The 15331-nt window shown below is 37.7% G+C and overlaps 3 protein-coding genes across 3 annotated transcripts in view; 2 read left to right on the forward strand and 1 right to left on the reverse strand.

Annotated features, from left to right (window-relative positions):
• Positions 1-561: 561 nt before the first annotated feature.
• On the reverse strand, positions 562-4605 carry LOC132143860 (prostaglandin D2 receptor 2). The gene is made up of 2 exons (XM_059554449.1): positions 3855-4605; positions 562-2743 (listed from the first exon to the last, which is right to left on the reverse strand). The coding sequence occupies exon 2, from the start codon at positions 2739-2741 to the stop codon at positions 1452-1454; it is 1290 nt and encodes a 429-aa protein (XP_059410432.1). The 5' UTR covers positions 2742-2743; positions 3855-4605; the 3' UTR covers positions 562-1451.
• The window catches only part of LOC132143858 (von Willebrand factor A domain-containing protein 7-like), a 121683-nt gene continuing 109839 nt past the window's right edge, over positions 3488-15331 (forward strand). Inside the window, exon 1 of the mRNA XM_059554448.1 lies at positions 3488-3571. The gene's annotated coding sequence lies outside the window, so the exon portion shown is untranslated. The remainder of the gene's footprint in view (positions 3572-15331) is intronic.
• LOC132143857 (von Willebrand factor A domain-containing protein 7-like) overlaps positions 3506-15331 on the forward strand; it is a 33183-nt gene continuing 21357 nt past the window's right edge. Inside the window, exon 1 of the mRNA XM_059554447.1 lies at positions 3506-3560. The gene's annotated coding sequence lies outside the window, so the exon portion shown is untranslated. The remainder of the gene's footprint in view (positions 3561-15331) is intronic.

Raw genomic sequence — 15331 nt, forward strand, 5'->3', positions numbered from 1 at the left:
AACACTGATGTCACATGGACTATTTTACCAATCTCATCATTACTACCTTTCTGGGCCATAAAAAGTGGCAGTTGCATTGTTGTCTATGCAGGGTCTGAAAGCTCTCGGATTTCATCACAAATATCTTAATCGATGTTCTGAAGATGAACAAAGGTCTTGCGAGTGTGGAACAACATGAAGGTGAGTAATTAATGACAGAATCCCTGTAAATGATGGCCTGTTCTTTCGCAATCATATGGCTTCAAAGAACAAAATGTTGCATTAAAATCATATGTACTCGTTTTTATCATGTTTTTGTTTACATCTGACAGTTTGTCAGCCTCTGGCCAACATTCAGTTTTACAGTATGGAAAAGAACTGCAGTAGCATTCTTCAAAACATTTCATTGTGTGTTCCACAAAACATGACAGACCAAACACAAGAAATTCTTAAATTCATGTAGTTAAAAAAAATAAACACACACACACACACATACATACATATATATATATATATATATATATATATATATATATATATATATATATATATATATATATATATATATATATATATATATATATATACTTAAGTTGTTATACTGATAATGTAATTTGTAATAACAATTTAATGTTATCTGCATATGTGTGGCCTGGGTTAAAATTAGCATTAATATTAGTATTAACTCAGCAAACATATTGCATTTAAATGCTTTCCATCTAATTTCTAAGTGTGCAAATATTTGTATTAAGATAAAGCACAAACCCAACATACTTTGCAGGCATTTGATGAACAGAAATGGAAAAATTAGTACCAGAACAAAAGTAGCAGTAAATATCTTGTGTGGTCACCAGCTGCTTTAAGCACTTCAGCGTGAGATGTTACCCCACTCTTTCACCCAGGAACTTGCAAGTTCTGGGGGGAAACCTGGTTACATTTTGATACTTTGACCCTGCAAGGACAATGGCATGTTCACACAGGTGATCATCAGGGACCATGGGCATCTTGTTTCTGGATTTTGAGAGTCAGTAGAAAGGTCTCTTTATTATCCTAAGTAACTGTGTCAGTAATTGACTACCGACTGTAAACTGTTAAGGACTACTCCACAGTTGCATGAGCAAAAATTACTATGGTTCATTGAACAAGCATGAAAAAAAAACCTTTTCAATAAAGACCCTGTTGCTGAGTTATATATGTATGTAGTCAGTAATCTAAACAATGCAAGAGAACAGAAACAGGAATATGGGTCATGTGTGTTTGAGGGGCTTTGGTTTTGAGTTAATTTGTGTTTACCAGTGGCAGGGAAAACCTCAGGGGTAATCCAGCATGACTAAAGCCAGTGAAGCAAAGAGATGCAGAAAAGATAAAAGCTTATAAGGCCATCCCATGATTGTGACATCTGGTTTGTAGACTGTAGTTCACTCAGAAACATTAGTCATCAATTCCAGGATATGATGTTCCACATGATAAAGTCACATTTTGTCATCCCTCTCTCCCTCATTTGTGGGGCAGTTTTTTAGGCCAGTGAGGTTGATGGAGTCCTGCATGCCATTCTGAATGTGAGTGGCTCTGGTGGGGGTGGGAGAGCTGGGTGAAGAGAGGAATAATGAATCTTTCTTCCTCATCCTTTCTGTAACCCATATTATGGGTCCAGCTTCCTCCACCAGCCCATCGAAAAGAGCCCCCAAACTTTGGCGGATGCGAGTGCAGAAGTTTGGACAGCTAAAAGTGTAGATAATTGGGTTCAATACAGAGTTTAAGAAGGAGAAGGTTGTCAAGACAGGTAGGTACACCTCCACAAGCTCCACAATCTCTGTCTTGTACTGAGCCGTCACCTCCAGCAAGCAGAAGACGTGGTAGGGCACCCAGCAGAGAATAAAGGTTGCAATCACTGAGGCGACCATCTTCATGAAACTCTCAGAGAGTCGAACGCTGTTTTGTCTGCCTGATGAAGATAGACTGCGGAAGAATTTCAAGGATCTCAGTTTGCCATTTCCCGCACCCTGTCGTCGACTCTCAAGCCTCTTTCTGCGAGCTTGCAGTTCAAGAAAAATGGAAGTGTAACTGATGGCGATGACAATCAGAGGTACGACAAATGCCAGCAAGACTTTGGACACTGCTGTCGCTGCCTGACGCACCTTACAGTCTCTGTGCAGTGTGTTTGAGGAGGAATAGAGTGCAAAATTGTGATAGCAGAGTTTGCGGCCATCCTTCTTTTCCACAACAGAACGGAACATGAAATACGGAAGTGCGTTAACCGCCGCCCAAGCCCATCCTAGACCACAGATCTTCCATGCTGCCGACACTGTACGATTGTTCTGAGTCCAAACCGGCTTAGTCACCAACAAACAACGGTCCAATGATATCACAGCCAGTAGGAAGGCAGAGACAAACATGTTGAGGAAAAAAATGGAGGCCTGGGCTGCACACAAAGCGCTGCCCAACTCCCAGCTGTGGTTCATCAATAGGTAATGAGTGAAAAGCGGCAAGGTTAGTGTGGTTAGGAAGTCCGACAATGCCAGATTGAGGACCCATACTGCAGCAACCGTCTTGCGACGAAGACGGAAACCAAGCACCCACAGCACCAGTCCGTTTTCCAGAATCCCCAGAGTGGATACCACACCGTGGATGCTCACCACTGCCAAGTTCACACCAGTGTCTTTGTTTAAGGTGTGAGAGCTCATTGTTTGCAGAAGAGGGCAGTGGAGCTCTGAGGTGGATGATGGGCTGAGGGTGGAATTAGGAGGGAATGAGGAAGTCATTGCTGTCACAAAAAAGAGAAAGAATATTAACATATATTATTACAACCTTCTGCAATGAAGCATATCAATGAAACTTTTATTATGTGTGTGTCAGTGTGTGTTTTATCTTGAAGATGAACATCTGTAGGACCTTCAGCCAGGTGTTGTATTGCATCCACACTCAGAAAAAAGGTACAAAAGCAGTCACTTTGATGGTACCTTTTAAAAAGGTATGCCTTTGTATGTAAAAGGTCCATATTAGTACCTAAAAGTTATAAAAGTGTAAATTTGGAACAGGTACCGCCCCTGTGTCAGCTTTCGTAGCTTTTTCTGAGAGTTTGGGATCTGCCAATTGTTTTAACTTTTTGGAAAATTTGTGAAAGATGTCTCTTATGCTCAACAAGTCCGAATTTATTTGCAAATAAAATACAGTAAAAAGTAAAATACTGTAAAATACTATGAAACATTAGTACAGTGGGTATAAAACATCATGGTTAAAACTGCAGCTTTTTGAGATTTAAAACTTAGCATGATTTGTTTGCATAAAAATTCCCTTTGTAATAAGACATCTGTTTTGGAATTTGAAAGGAGTGGTATTCCAAAGAATATGGTATCTGCCAAAGATTGATGAAAAAAAGAAAGAAAACATATTAGGCTGCCAAGAGACATACTTTAAAATTAAAGGAGCTGCATGAATGTGTGGAAAGTAATGGCCACTTGCTGCATGTTGCAATAACATTCTTTCATTTTTACCCAACGTCATTTACTGTAATGAACCGCCTTAGTCTCTTAAGTCTGTTAGACTGTCTGTGAAACATAACACTTTACATCCAAGACAAGGTATGTTAAATGTTTTTCTCTGTTTAGGCATGTGCATGGATGATCGTATAAGTGTTTTGAGTAACAGCATTTGTCTGCATTTTGTTTTATCTTGTTATCAAAAAAGAGCAGTAAGGAACAAGTCTTGCCAAAATGTAGTGAAATCTGAACCATAGTTTATCAAGTTCACTCATTCTCTAATCAATATAACAGTAGTTTACAGTGTCTAAACTAGCATATTGCTTTATAAATGTGCTCAGATTTAGATTCATTTGGTTTCACAGTGTGTTAAACAGGAATGTATTTCACACTTACATAACAATTGGTGTTTAAGCAGAAATGATGACTGTGCGATGTCTACCGTTCGTTTATCCTACATCATCCATTCATGTCAAAGTTGTCAGTTATTATTCCTCAGGAAAATCTTGGTGTTGATGATGTAAACCTACTAGAGTTTCATTCAGGAATGGTAATGGTTCTCATTGTACCTTGAAAAAAGTAGATTACGATTGGGAACACGAGCATGTCAGTGCCTGCCCCACAATCTCTCTGCAACAACAACATTTACTTAGAAACATGGAAAGGGCTGTGGGAAGATGAAAGGCAGTCTTAGAAGAAAAGTGAGCAATCGGTTTTTATTTGAATTATAATGTAATGACACAGGTGTTTACTCATCTAAGACTTAAGGATGGGTCTTCAGAGGAAACCTCCTGAAACACAGAAAAATACAGTGATCGTAAGGATAAATTATTTCATTTTGTGTAAAAACTGATGTTCATGTTCTCCAGCATGATGTTACAAATAGCATCTTTTGTTTCACAGAAAACAATTTATTTAGGGCAGAAACTGTAATCCCCATGTTATTGCAAACCTGTATGAATTTATTTATTTATCGGAGCACACAAGATATATTCCTGTCATATGAGGTCAAACAATAGCTTTGCCTGAGGAACAGACTAAAATGTAGTCATTGTTCACTAATAACTTTAACAATCAATATTGAAACAAGAGCAAAAAGCGACAACTTTTGTGGTATTTCATGGCACCTTTGAGCCTTGATTTTTGTCTGCCTTGATTCTTCTTCTCTTTTATTATTATTATTAAGAGATCAGTGAGGATATTCTTAAGTCCTTCTTACTTACTTCTTATTTTAGTTGATCAGTATCTTGTTACTGTAAAAAGGGAATTTCAGACATATAAATCTTTTTTGTACCATATTTGAGAGTAATACTATAAAATATGATTTTAAATTATCTCTTTTATTTTAATATATATATGTATTGTAATGTGTATGTGTGTGTGTGTGTGTGTGTGTGTGTGTGTGTGTGTGTGTGTGTTTGTGTATAAAGTGATACTTTCATATTTCAAATACATTTTGTGAAAATAAAACGTCAAAATATGGGGGAAATACTGTTCCTAAGTGTTATATATGTCATTCAGTGTAATGATCTGGACTTTGATTTTGCCATTACATCTTTAAATAAACATATGAAATACCAGGTTAAAACATTAAGTTTTTTTTTTTGGCCATTTTCAAATAAGTTTTGGCTGTGTTATATTAAAAGGACTATGTCTTATCAGTTATAACCAGGGGACTTCCGTACCGGAAATGCAGTTTATCAGAAATCATTCAGTGTAACATGAAAAAGAAGCCACTCTGAAATCATATAAAAAACTGACAGTCATTCGACAGTCTGTGACATCATCAGATGGCACCCTGAAGACAGTGCAGTGCTGCAAAAAAGTGAATTTATTGCTCTTAAAAATTTTATAATTACACCTTTTGTGGTATCTAAAGTTACAAAAACACATTTCATTCAGTGAAATGCCAAAAATCACTTTTGTGATTGTTAGATGTTTAGAACAATTGTTAGATGTTTTGAAAAATAAGTGAACAGGACAATCTGGCATCCACAGCCAGAACTCTGGGCTCTGCATGTATGGTCCCTCGATGGGAGCCTCTAAGCCTCCCCAGGGACGTGCTACACACCATTGCTCAGGCGAGAGCCCTGTCTACAAGACGCCTCTATGCCCAGAAATGGTCAGTCTCCGTTTACTGGTGCTCAGCGCGAAACAAAGACCCTGTTAAGTGTGTCGTATCTCAGATACTGTCATTTCTCCAAGAGCGTCTAGACAAGGGTCTCACCCCTTCCACGCTCAAGGTGTACATAGCAGCCGTCGCAGCATTTCAAGCTCCTATCGCTCCAATCAGTGGGTCGAAACAGCCTCATTGTGCATTTCCTCAGAGGTTCTAGGCTGTTGAAGCCCCCGCGTCCTCTCACCGTTCCCACTTGGGACCTTCACAGAGTCTTTGGAGCACTCAAAGGACCTCCCTTTGAACTGCTACGGTCAGCTGACGTTCAGCTCCTAACGCTCAAAACTGCTCTGCTACTTACTCTAGCATCGGTCAAGCATGTTGGTGATTTGCTGGCCCTCTCGGTGAGCCCTGCATGCCTTGAGTTTGGGCCCAATGACTCAAAGGTCATTTTAAAACCCAGGCATGGCTACGTCCCTAAACTGCTCTCGACACTGTTCAGAGCACAGGTAATTTCCCTCTCAGCTCTGCCTCCATTGTCAGGTGAGCGAGAGCTGGATTTACTCTGCCCAGTGAGGGCTTTGAGGATATACACTGAGTGGTCACAGACGTTCAGGCAATCTTACCAGCTTTTTCTGGTCCTCGCCGTCCACTTTTGTCAGGTTCTATAACCAGGACATCCCGACCTTGCACGCTCGGGTCCTTTCAGTTTGATACGACGGCCTCTATCAGACTCCGTCATCATGGCACCTCCAGGGAGCTAGCTCCCTCTAGCAGTGTAGCGTCAAGGGTTCGACGGCTACAGCCCTCTCACTTATCCTCTGGACCCTAAGGTGTTCAAGATAAGTCTGGTCGTTCCCTACTGTGGTACGGCGCGGTTGAATTCGTTCCCCATATGCAGTATGAGTGAAGTATCGAAAGGGAACGTACTCGGTTACGAACGTAACCTCGGTTCCCTGAGATATGGAACAAGTACTGCGTTATATGCCGTGCCTCGAGGCTGCGGCTTCAGTGTCGTCGCTTCAGTCGCATGACCTGATTTCCTCTGGCGATTTGCCTGCTTATATAGCCATTCGCCCCGCCCATTTTGGCGGGCTTTGGCGCACTGCATCACCACAGGCTTGCAGCGCTGTCATTGGTTTAAAAAGTTTACAGATTAAACCAATGGCAGTGCAGATGCACTGCGTTATTGAAAAAAGGCTTCAGTATCGAGGAAAAAAGGAGCTTTTCCCCATACACAGTACTCGTTCTGTATATCAGGGAACCGAGTTAACGTTTGTAACCGAGTACGTTTCTTGTTTTCAAAGTCTTTTCTTAGTTTCTTGTTTTCATAGTCTGGTTTCAGTATAGTTTCCATAGTCAAATCTTTTCTTTGCCCTGCCCTCTTTCTTGTGTTTTGACCCGTTTGCTCTGGTTACTGGATTACCCCTCTTGTTTACCCCTCTGGATATTGTTCGCTCATCAAAGACCCACACTTGCCCTAGGATTATTCTTGTGTCTTGCCCTCTATATACCTGTTTGCCAGTATTTGACCCATGCCTGTTATGACAACGTCTCTGTCTAATAAAAGCCTGCACATGGATCTGCACGACTTGTCAGAAACGTTACATACACCACATTGTCATCCATTATTATTAGTATTAGTATTATTATTATTTTTTTATTTTTCTAAAATCCTGTCAAACGTGCACAAACTACTAGCTACTATTAAATATTGTAGAAACATAATTTTCTGTAAAGTTGCTTTGTAACGATTTGTATTGTAAAAAGCGCTATACAAATAAACTTGAATTGAATTGAATTGAATCCATTACACTGAATGAGACTATCACTGAATAAATAAAAATTTTAGAATCTTATTTATATTACAGATAAATAAGGAATATTTAGCACTGACAAATGTGTTAAACTTATTAATATATATTAATATTTGAATGCATTTTTGCATTGTTTAGTTTGTGTTATTATTTTAGATGCCCACGAACCAAAAAGAGCTGCTAAGCACTGTCAAAAGCCAAAAAGCAAATAAAGTAAATGCAGACCCAGTAGTTTGGGTTGCACTTTTAAAAACCCATTCACACCAAGAACAATATCTATAATGATAGAGAACAATAGCTTATCAATATTTCTGAACAGAGAGTATCCTCACTACAGTATGTCACATGTCCAGTAGAGGCCATTTGAGGGGATTCTCCACTTAAAATATTCAGCCTAATAATTGTCCTTTATATATGTTGGCAAAAAGAAAGTACTACCTTTAAGCAGCAATTTTTTGGGCAGAGCAAATCAAAAACAAAGTGACAAGCTAAGCTAGCATGGCAGAGATCTTCAGAACAGTAGAATAAAATGCTTTTTAGTTTTCAGCATCTACTTCTGCCGTCATTTACTCTTATATTATTAAAACTAATTTAATGATACAGACTAATACTAAAACATTGCAATTATGGGCACAATGACAGTATTATTTCCCTCTTTGGCAAAACGAACTGAAAAAAAAAGGTCATTCATCGTAATGAATGCAATGAATTTAGTGATGATTCAACAATAAACTTATTCTGATCTGTACTTATTTAAATACATAAAATAATATGTGATCATACTATTTTTTTTATAATAATTTAAATTATTTTCACTTCTTTGCAAACACTCGTGGGTAAAACCTATTGGTTTGAAGGACATTGGCAAAGAATAAAGATTTAAAAATGAAAGTTGATTAGTATTTGAGGGCTGCACTTTGATCCTTAAATAAAGTCTTTTAATTTGCCAGCAAATGATTCTTGTTTTAAATATATTTAACAAGATTTTTTTTTGGTATATAAATATTGTTAATGAAATTTAGTGGGTTTCTTCTGTAAATTATAGGGGAAAAAATGTATCAGAAAAACATAAATCCCAGTTACAGTTAAATTACACTATTAATGTATCAATATTATTACTGTATTACAATTTTGTTGATTCTTGAAACACCTTTTCCTCTTTGACCCATATATGAAATATATTGCAATAAACATTTGTTGTTGTTATTTTCAGGGTTGACATTTTAAAGGATCCTTTAATAAATAGGAAGTTCAAAGATTTTAAGATTCCTTGTTCTTTTTACGATAAAATACAGTGACAGTATGTTAGTCAGGTTGACTTTTCTAGCTTTTTACTCTGCCACTGTCATTAGTTCCTCTATTCACAAAGCAGCACCCGGATAGACTAAATTGAAACATACCTTTTATGAAGTTTGTTTACTGTGCTCCCACAGAGCATCTTCTCCAGGTGATCTTTAGGTGTCCCTCAGTTTCTTTCTTCTGTGAATTCTTCTTCGCCTCTGCCTCATTTCTTCTTGCTCTTCACTCTCTTTTTTCCAATCCTGTGTCTCTTACATCATTTTGTATGTAGTTTTGAAGAGGTGGGGCCTATCACAGTTGAAGAACAGTAAAAAGCTGTAGGTGTAAGTGGGATCTTTGTGTTTTTCTGTTACATGACAGTACATCTATTCATAATTATTATGTTTTGTTTCGCCTACAGATAACAGCTGTTCAGACTGTTTGTATGTCTTTTAAATGTATGAATAGTACTGAACAATACATTTGAATTGTTTTATTAGCAATTTGAGGCCACAGAGGAACCAAATAAATAAATAAATGAGCAGAGACAATGAAACGTTTGACAAAATACAGACAAGATAATCACCACAGTAGATTTAAAACTTCTTAATGTGTGAAAATCTCATTACCTTGCTGTAACATGATGGTATGGCTTCTTTTTTGGCTCACATCCTTAGATCTTTTAATTTAAATTATCTGAGAGACATGGTCATATTTGCTGATATATAACAACCCATTCTCACTCCAAAGGCGTCAAAAACCGAAGCATGGTCAAGTGCCCCTAGCGTCACTTTTATGACGCCAAATGTGCCTCTCGGCGTCGAATATCGACGCACTACGACCTTCATTGCTTTCAGTGGGAAACTTTTGGCGTCTTCTTCTTCTTCTTCTTCTATTTTTCCTGGCGGTTGACAACTTGTTGTTGTATTACCGCCACCTCTGGACTGGAGTATACCCACAACTTATATTATCTCTATACTTTTAAATTCTTTTTAAAAGCCCTGTATTCTTTAAAAAAGAAAACAAAATTTGACACATCTTATCAGAACTTCTATGTAAAATATTTCTATAATTAAATATAATTTCATTGGCTTCTACTTGCTCAATAAACCTTTCCCTCTCATTCTTATATTTCTGACAATAAAACAATACATGCTCTACAGTTTCTGAGTTATTTCCAAGACAATACTCACAGATACCATCACCATGCTTTTTCATTAAAAATAATTTACTGTTAAGTCTGGTGTGCCCAATCCTCAACCTGGACAACACCACTTCTTCATGTCTAGTTCTACCTGACCCTGCATTCTTATTTAGGCCTACTTTAGACTGTAAGTTAAAAAGATGTCTCCCACTTGATTCATTTTCCCAACAGCGCTGCCATATTTCAAAAGTTCTTGTTTTAATAATACTTTTAACTTCTGCTTTACTGTGTTTTATGTCAACATCAATGATATCTTTATCTGCTGCTCTTTTGGCCCATACATCAGCCAGCTCATTCCCCTCCACCCCTATGTGTGCTGGAACCCATAAGAAGGAAAACATTTTACCCGCCTTCATGGGCGTGGTAGTAGGGGGAAAAGTGGACCTGACTACCCAGGGCCCCGTCTAGGGAGAGGGCCCTTTGAAATCCCATAAAAAAAATTTTTTTTGTATATTTTTTTATTTTTTTTGTAGCCTAATTCGAATTAATTGGGCCCTCCAATTGATGTCATTATTCATTTCAAAATATATTGATAACACCAACTGAGAGAAAATGGTTTAGTCCGACCATAGACGGCAGCCGGCGGCAAACAAGTAACGCAGTGAGTCTTGAGCGGTCTAGAGCCTGGGAGCCTGATCATGCTGCGCAAAAAAAAGCCCAAATCGGGCTTTCAAAAAAATGAAAGACAGGAAGGAAAAAGAAAGGAGGCAGAATGAGGGGAAGCAGCTGATGACTGCTTTCTTTCCAAAAGGTGAACTGAGTTTGCTTGTTATGCAGTCCAATGTATGTATGCTAATGTTAAATCTTTAGCTTAGTTTGTCAACCAGGCTGCTTGTTGCTGTAAGTAAATTATGGGCCAGGCCTAACGTCAGGTTGCCAACATTAACCAGTTTCAGAAACAAACAGTGCGGTGCTTAAAAGCTATAGTCAATGCTCAATAAATTCGTGATGTTATCAAAGCCAATGAATAGGGTTGCAAAATTCTGGGAATTTTCAAAGTTGGAAAATTTCCATGGGAGTTAACAGGAATATAAGGGAATTAATGGGAATTTACAAAACTGAAAAGTTATTCCTTTATAGTTGACATTTTTTTTTCATTATGGCAGGCTTAGCTTATTTGATTGGTTTCTGAGGGTACAGTTGTCTCGTGTTCTCCTGTTCAAAAATAAATGTTTTTAATTTAAAACTTGCATCAGTATCATGGATCAAAATGTTAGTACACAAACGAACCCGATGTAGCCTAAGGTTTAAAGGTATTTGAGCACAAGTAGGCCAAATGCATCAATTCAGGTGGTGAATGAAAGAACCAGTCATTACTATAATCTGATTTGATTATAGATTTAAACACTATTTATACTTGTTTATATTTAAATAATTAAGAAAAAAAAAAATCACTCAAAATTGAATTTTCATTTTGCTAACCCGCATCGTACAATGGCATGTGTAGGGGGCCCACTGACATTGAGAGTATACAGGGCCCAGAATTTGGTGCTACGCCCCTGCCCGCCTTTTGCAACCCACTCACTAACTGCAATACTTCAAGCAGAATGTCTTTCCTGGACCCTGAATGGGAATTCTTGATACTTAAAATAGAAGAACTGGAATTAGAAGCTATGACAGATTGTCTATTCCCCCCATTACTTTCTACCCATAACAGGGCAAACCATATAGCTACAAGCTCTGCCGTATATACTGCCAAATCATCACTTAGCCTATTTCCTACAGCCAAACCCAGCTCAGGCACCACATAAGCCACTCCCACTCTTTTATCTGATCTTTTAGATGCATCTGTAAAAATAATCCTGTCATTTCTGTAGTTTTCTGTTATATATCTATTAACTATCCCCTTATCTACTCCACATACCTGCTTTTCCTCCAGCAGCCCTTTTAATTCCTCAAAGGTCCACGGGGGAACTGTAGAGTATGGTACTGTCATACAGATATTAAGAGCACTTAAACCCATACACTCAACTTTTTGTTCAATACCCCACCCAAAGCTTTTTACTTTTTTATTTAATCGCTCTTGACAATTTCTTAGGGTTATGTGAGCAATATGATCCTCTCTATGACCTTAAAGATTAGCCCAGTACACTAGGGCCAGTTGATCTCTTCTTAAATTCAAGGGCATCTCCCCCACCTCCACTTGGATGGCTGCCACCGGAGAGGACTTGACTGCTCCACTGCAAATTCTCAAGGCTTGGTTTTGCATTACATCCAGTTTATATAACAATGACTTGGAGGCTGATCCATATGCTACACTCCCATAATCGAATGCTGACCTCATTAAACCAGTGTAAATTGTTGTCAAAGCTGCACCAGACGCACCCCACTCAACCCCACACAAGCACCTCATCAAATTTAGAATTTTCTTACATTTATCAACAATATTCTGGATATGGAAGGCCCATGTCAACTTCTTGTCAAACCATACACCCAAGTACTTAAAAAGCTCTACTCTTTCCAGCTCTTTTCCTGACAAGCTAATCTTAAATTCCGGTCTTATACTCCCCCTAGAAAAGAACATAACTTTTGTTTTCTCTGCTGATATCCTAAATCCCCATTGAACTGCCCATTTCTGAACTTCATTTACTGCTCAACTTTTGGCGTCAGAATTTCGACGCGAGGACATGAGATGTTTATCGCTATGAAATCACGTTCAAGAAGTCTCATTCAGCACACATCGCGATACTTGCTATCAGTTCCACAGTTTGGGTGAGTAGTCGTATATACGCTCTTTTAATGCCTTTTCTAAAATGTATTCTGTCTTCTTTATTAATCAGATTAGCGCCATATGTTTAATCGCTGTATTATATCGGTCATCCGCGGCTGTCTTTGAGCTTCATTGTGTTTAAATAAATGAACACAGCTGCTAATTAGTGTGATTAAACTCTATCTGTCACGTGATGTGCCATAGACACGTGCCATAGACGTGCCTTCATCCGTTTTATATTAATTTCAGGTTCAACGATGTAAGTTGTATTTGTAGTAAAATCATGTTAATCACGACACTTACAATTGTAATAAATGAAATGTGAAGTTAAAACACAGTAAACGGGACATTAGTAACTATAACTGTAGTTTTACTATGGTATATAAATAATCAATACAACAATACAATAATCACCAAACCAGCTATGTTTGTATCACTGTAATGTTAGTGTTTTTATGTGCTTTTATATGACAGATATCACAGTAATCATATGTTCTGTACCATGCTTTTAATACCTTTTAATGTAAATCCAAAAAAACAAAAACAAATTAAAAATAAATAAATAATTAAAAAATGTATTTTTTCATCTTGCAGTTCATTCATATCAGTTTATATCTAAATATTATGCTCACAGATCATGATTAACATTCTGTATATAATTCAATTTTATTTTCTCTCCCCTTTTTTATTATTTTTATTTTAGCTGAAAAGACCTAAAGGAAGCAGTCAGCCCAGTGGTGTTTCTGGAGAGGTATTCCTTCAGAAATGGAGAAGGCAGAAAGCTGCGGAGGCAGACAGTAAGTCTGTGATAGTTTGTCCCTTTTATCAAACATTCCTGCTGTTATCATTTGTACAGCATTTGTTGTTTCTTAAACTGTTGCACTGTCCAAATACCCACACTTGCCATCTTTGCACTTGACCACTTGAGTGAGCATGATGACCATAAGTGTGTGTCGAACTTTTCATGACCTGATGACTGTGTTTCCCAATCCTGATCCTGGAGAACCCCAGCACTGCATGGTTTTGTTGTCTCTCTTATCTGACAAACACACTTTTGAGGCCTTGGAGTCTTCACTGATGAGCTCATGAGTTGAATCAGGTGTGTTTGAACAGGGAGACATCTCAAATGTGCAGTGTTGGGGTTCTCCAGGACTACGATTGGGAGCCACTGCCTTATGGGACACACTTATGTGTTTACAGAGATTTTTTATATCTATTAATTATCAATATTTCACATACTGTACATTGGACAGCTTTCAGTGACCTCTTGTGAGATCTCGGCAAAAAGTCTGATGATTTATTCCAAAACATGATGCATGATGGGATACACTAAGCATTGTATAGTGCTCCGGAGCAGTATTGGAGAGGTTTAGTGTGTGTCTCATCTGACACTATCAAAAGAATTCATATGACTATAGCTTGCTATTAATTACTTGCTTTTAATAATAGATGCATTTAACATTTAATTTTACAGCATCTTTACAGAGGCTGCTTTTATGGTCTAAACAAAACCCAGTGTAATGTACAAGTTGCACGTAATTAATAATATTTCTTTCCTTTCTGTCTTACAGGATTGTTTGCAGATAATGCTGTTCTTCTTTTTCAGGTCTACAATATCGAGCTCAACAGCTCTTTTAAGAGCCAACCCTCACAAACCTTCCTAAAAAAGCTAATACTGAGTCTCAGTGAATCTTGCCATGATCAGCTCTTCCCAGGTACATTTGTCTAGAGTTTTTTTGAATCAACATTTACTCATCAAATGCTCTGATCTGAATCTTACTTTAAATTAACTTAATTATATGTTTAATGAGCAATATTAATTGCACACAGAGTAAGTAGAGATTATCTTGTTTCACAGAAGAGAAGGAAGACCAAGGAAATGATTTGCACAGGATGAATAATGAAGACGGCCATCTTGTGCTCAAACAAACACAAGTCCTCTGGTATGTGTGTGTTGAAGCAATGTTGTGTTATTTGTTACAGCACTTTATGATGATCTCTTACGGGACTGGTCATGTCAGCCTTGATTTAAAAAATAATAATATTACAATTACAGCATGTTAAGCAAAGTGTGACTGGACATTTTTAATCTTATGTTTTTTAAAACACACCACCTGTTTAACAGCAGACAAGTGTCATGAAATTGGTTTAGTTGATATAAACACCAATTGACATTATTTCATTGTTTTGTTAATGTTGTGTTATAAATTGTGGATTGATAGTTGATTGGTTAGAAGCAAGAACTTACACTGCACAGACTAAAACACATTTGTGAGAGAAGTCAGGAACTTTGGAGAAAGATTCTAGAGGAAAAAGACATATTTACTGCAACAATAGATAAATTATAGAGGCAAAAACTCCAGTCTCTGAGAACTAGACATGCTAGTTGAGCAAGTCCTTTGCCTCTGTAACTTTTTCTTAATTCTTGCAGAATGACATTTTTATTGCAGTATTTTAATTTGTACAGATGATCTCATCAGCCAAATGAGGGGTTTTGACCAAGTGATGCTCTTGAAAGGAGTGAAAGAATAGGATGTGGTAAATTGTCTTCAATGAAAAAGCTTTTCTAAAGGTCTTAAAGCAGCTTGAAGAATGGTAAGTGTACAATACTACAAGGGTCATAGTTGCTCACCCTGCTACAATCACACAGAACATAAGCTGAGCTCTCTGTCCATTAAACAACTTCATCTGGATTGTTGGTTTCACTTTGACCAGGTCTGGGATGTTAGGACTGAGAGATCCTCTGGC

This window comes from Carassius carassius, chromosome 7 (assembly GCF_963082965.1).
Source record: "Carassius carassius chromosome 7, fCarCar2.1, whole genome shotgun sequence".
In the NCBI taxonomy this organism is placed as follows: Eukaryota; Metazoa; Chordata; class Actinopteri; order Cypriniformes; family Cyprinidae; genus Carassius; species Carassius carassius.

What these genes read in the sequence shown, in the direction of transcription:
- LOC132143860 (XM_059554449.1), bottom strand. Translation starts at nt 2,741, where the DNA reads ATGACTTCCTCATTCCCTCCTAATTCCACCCTCAGCCCATCATCCACC.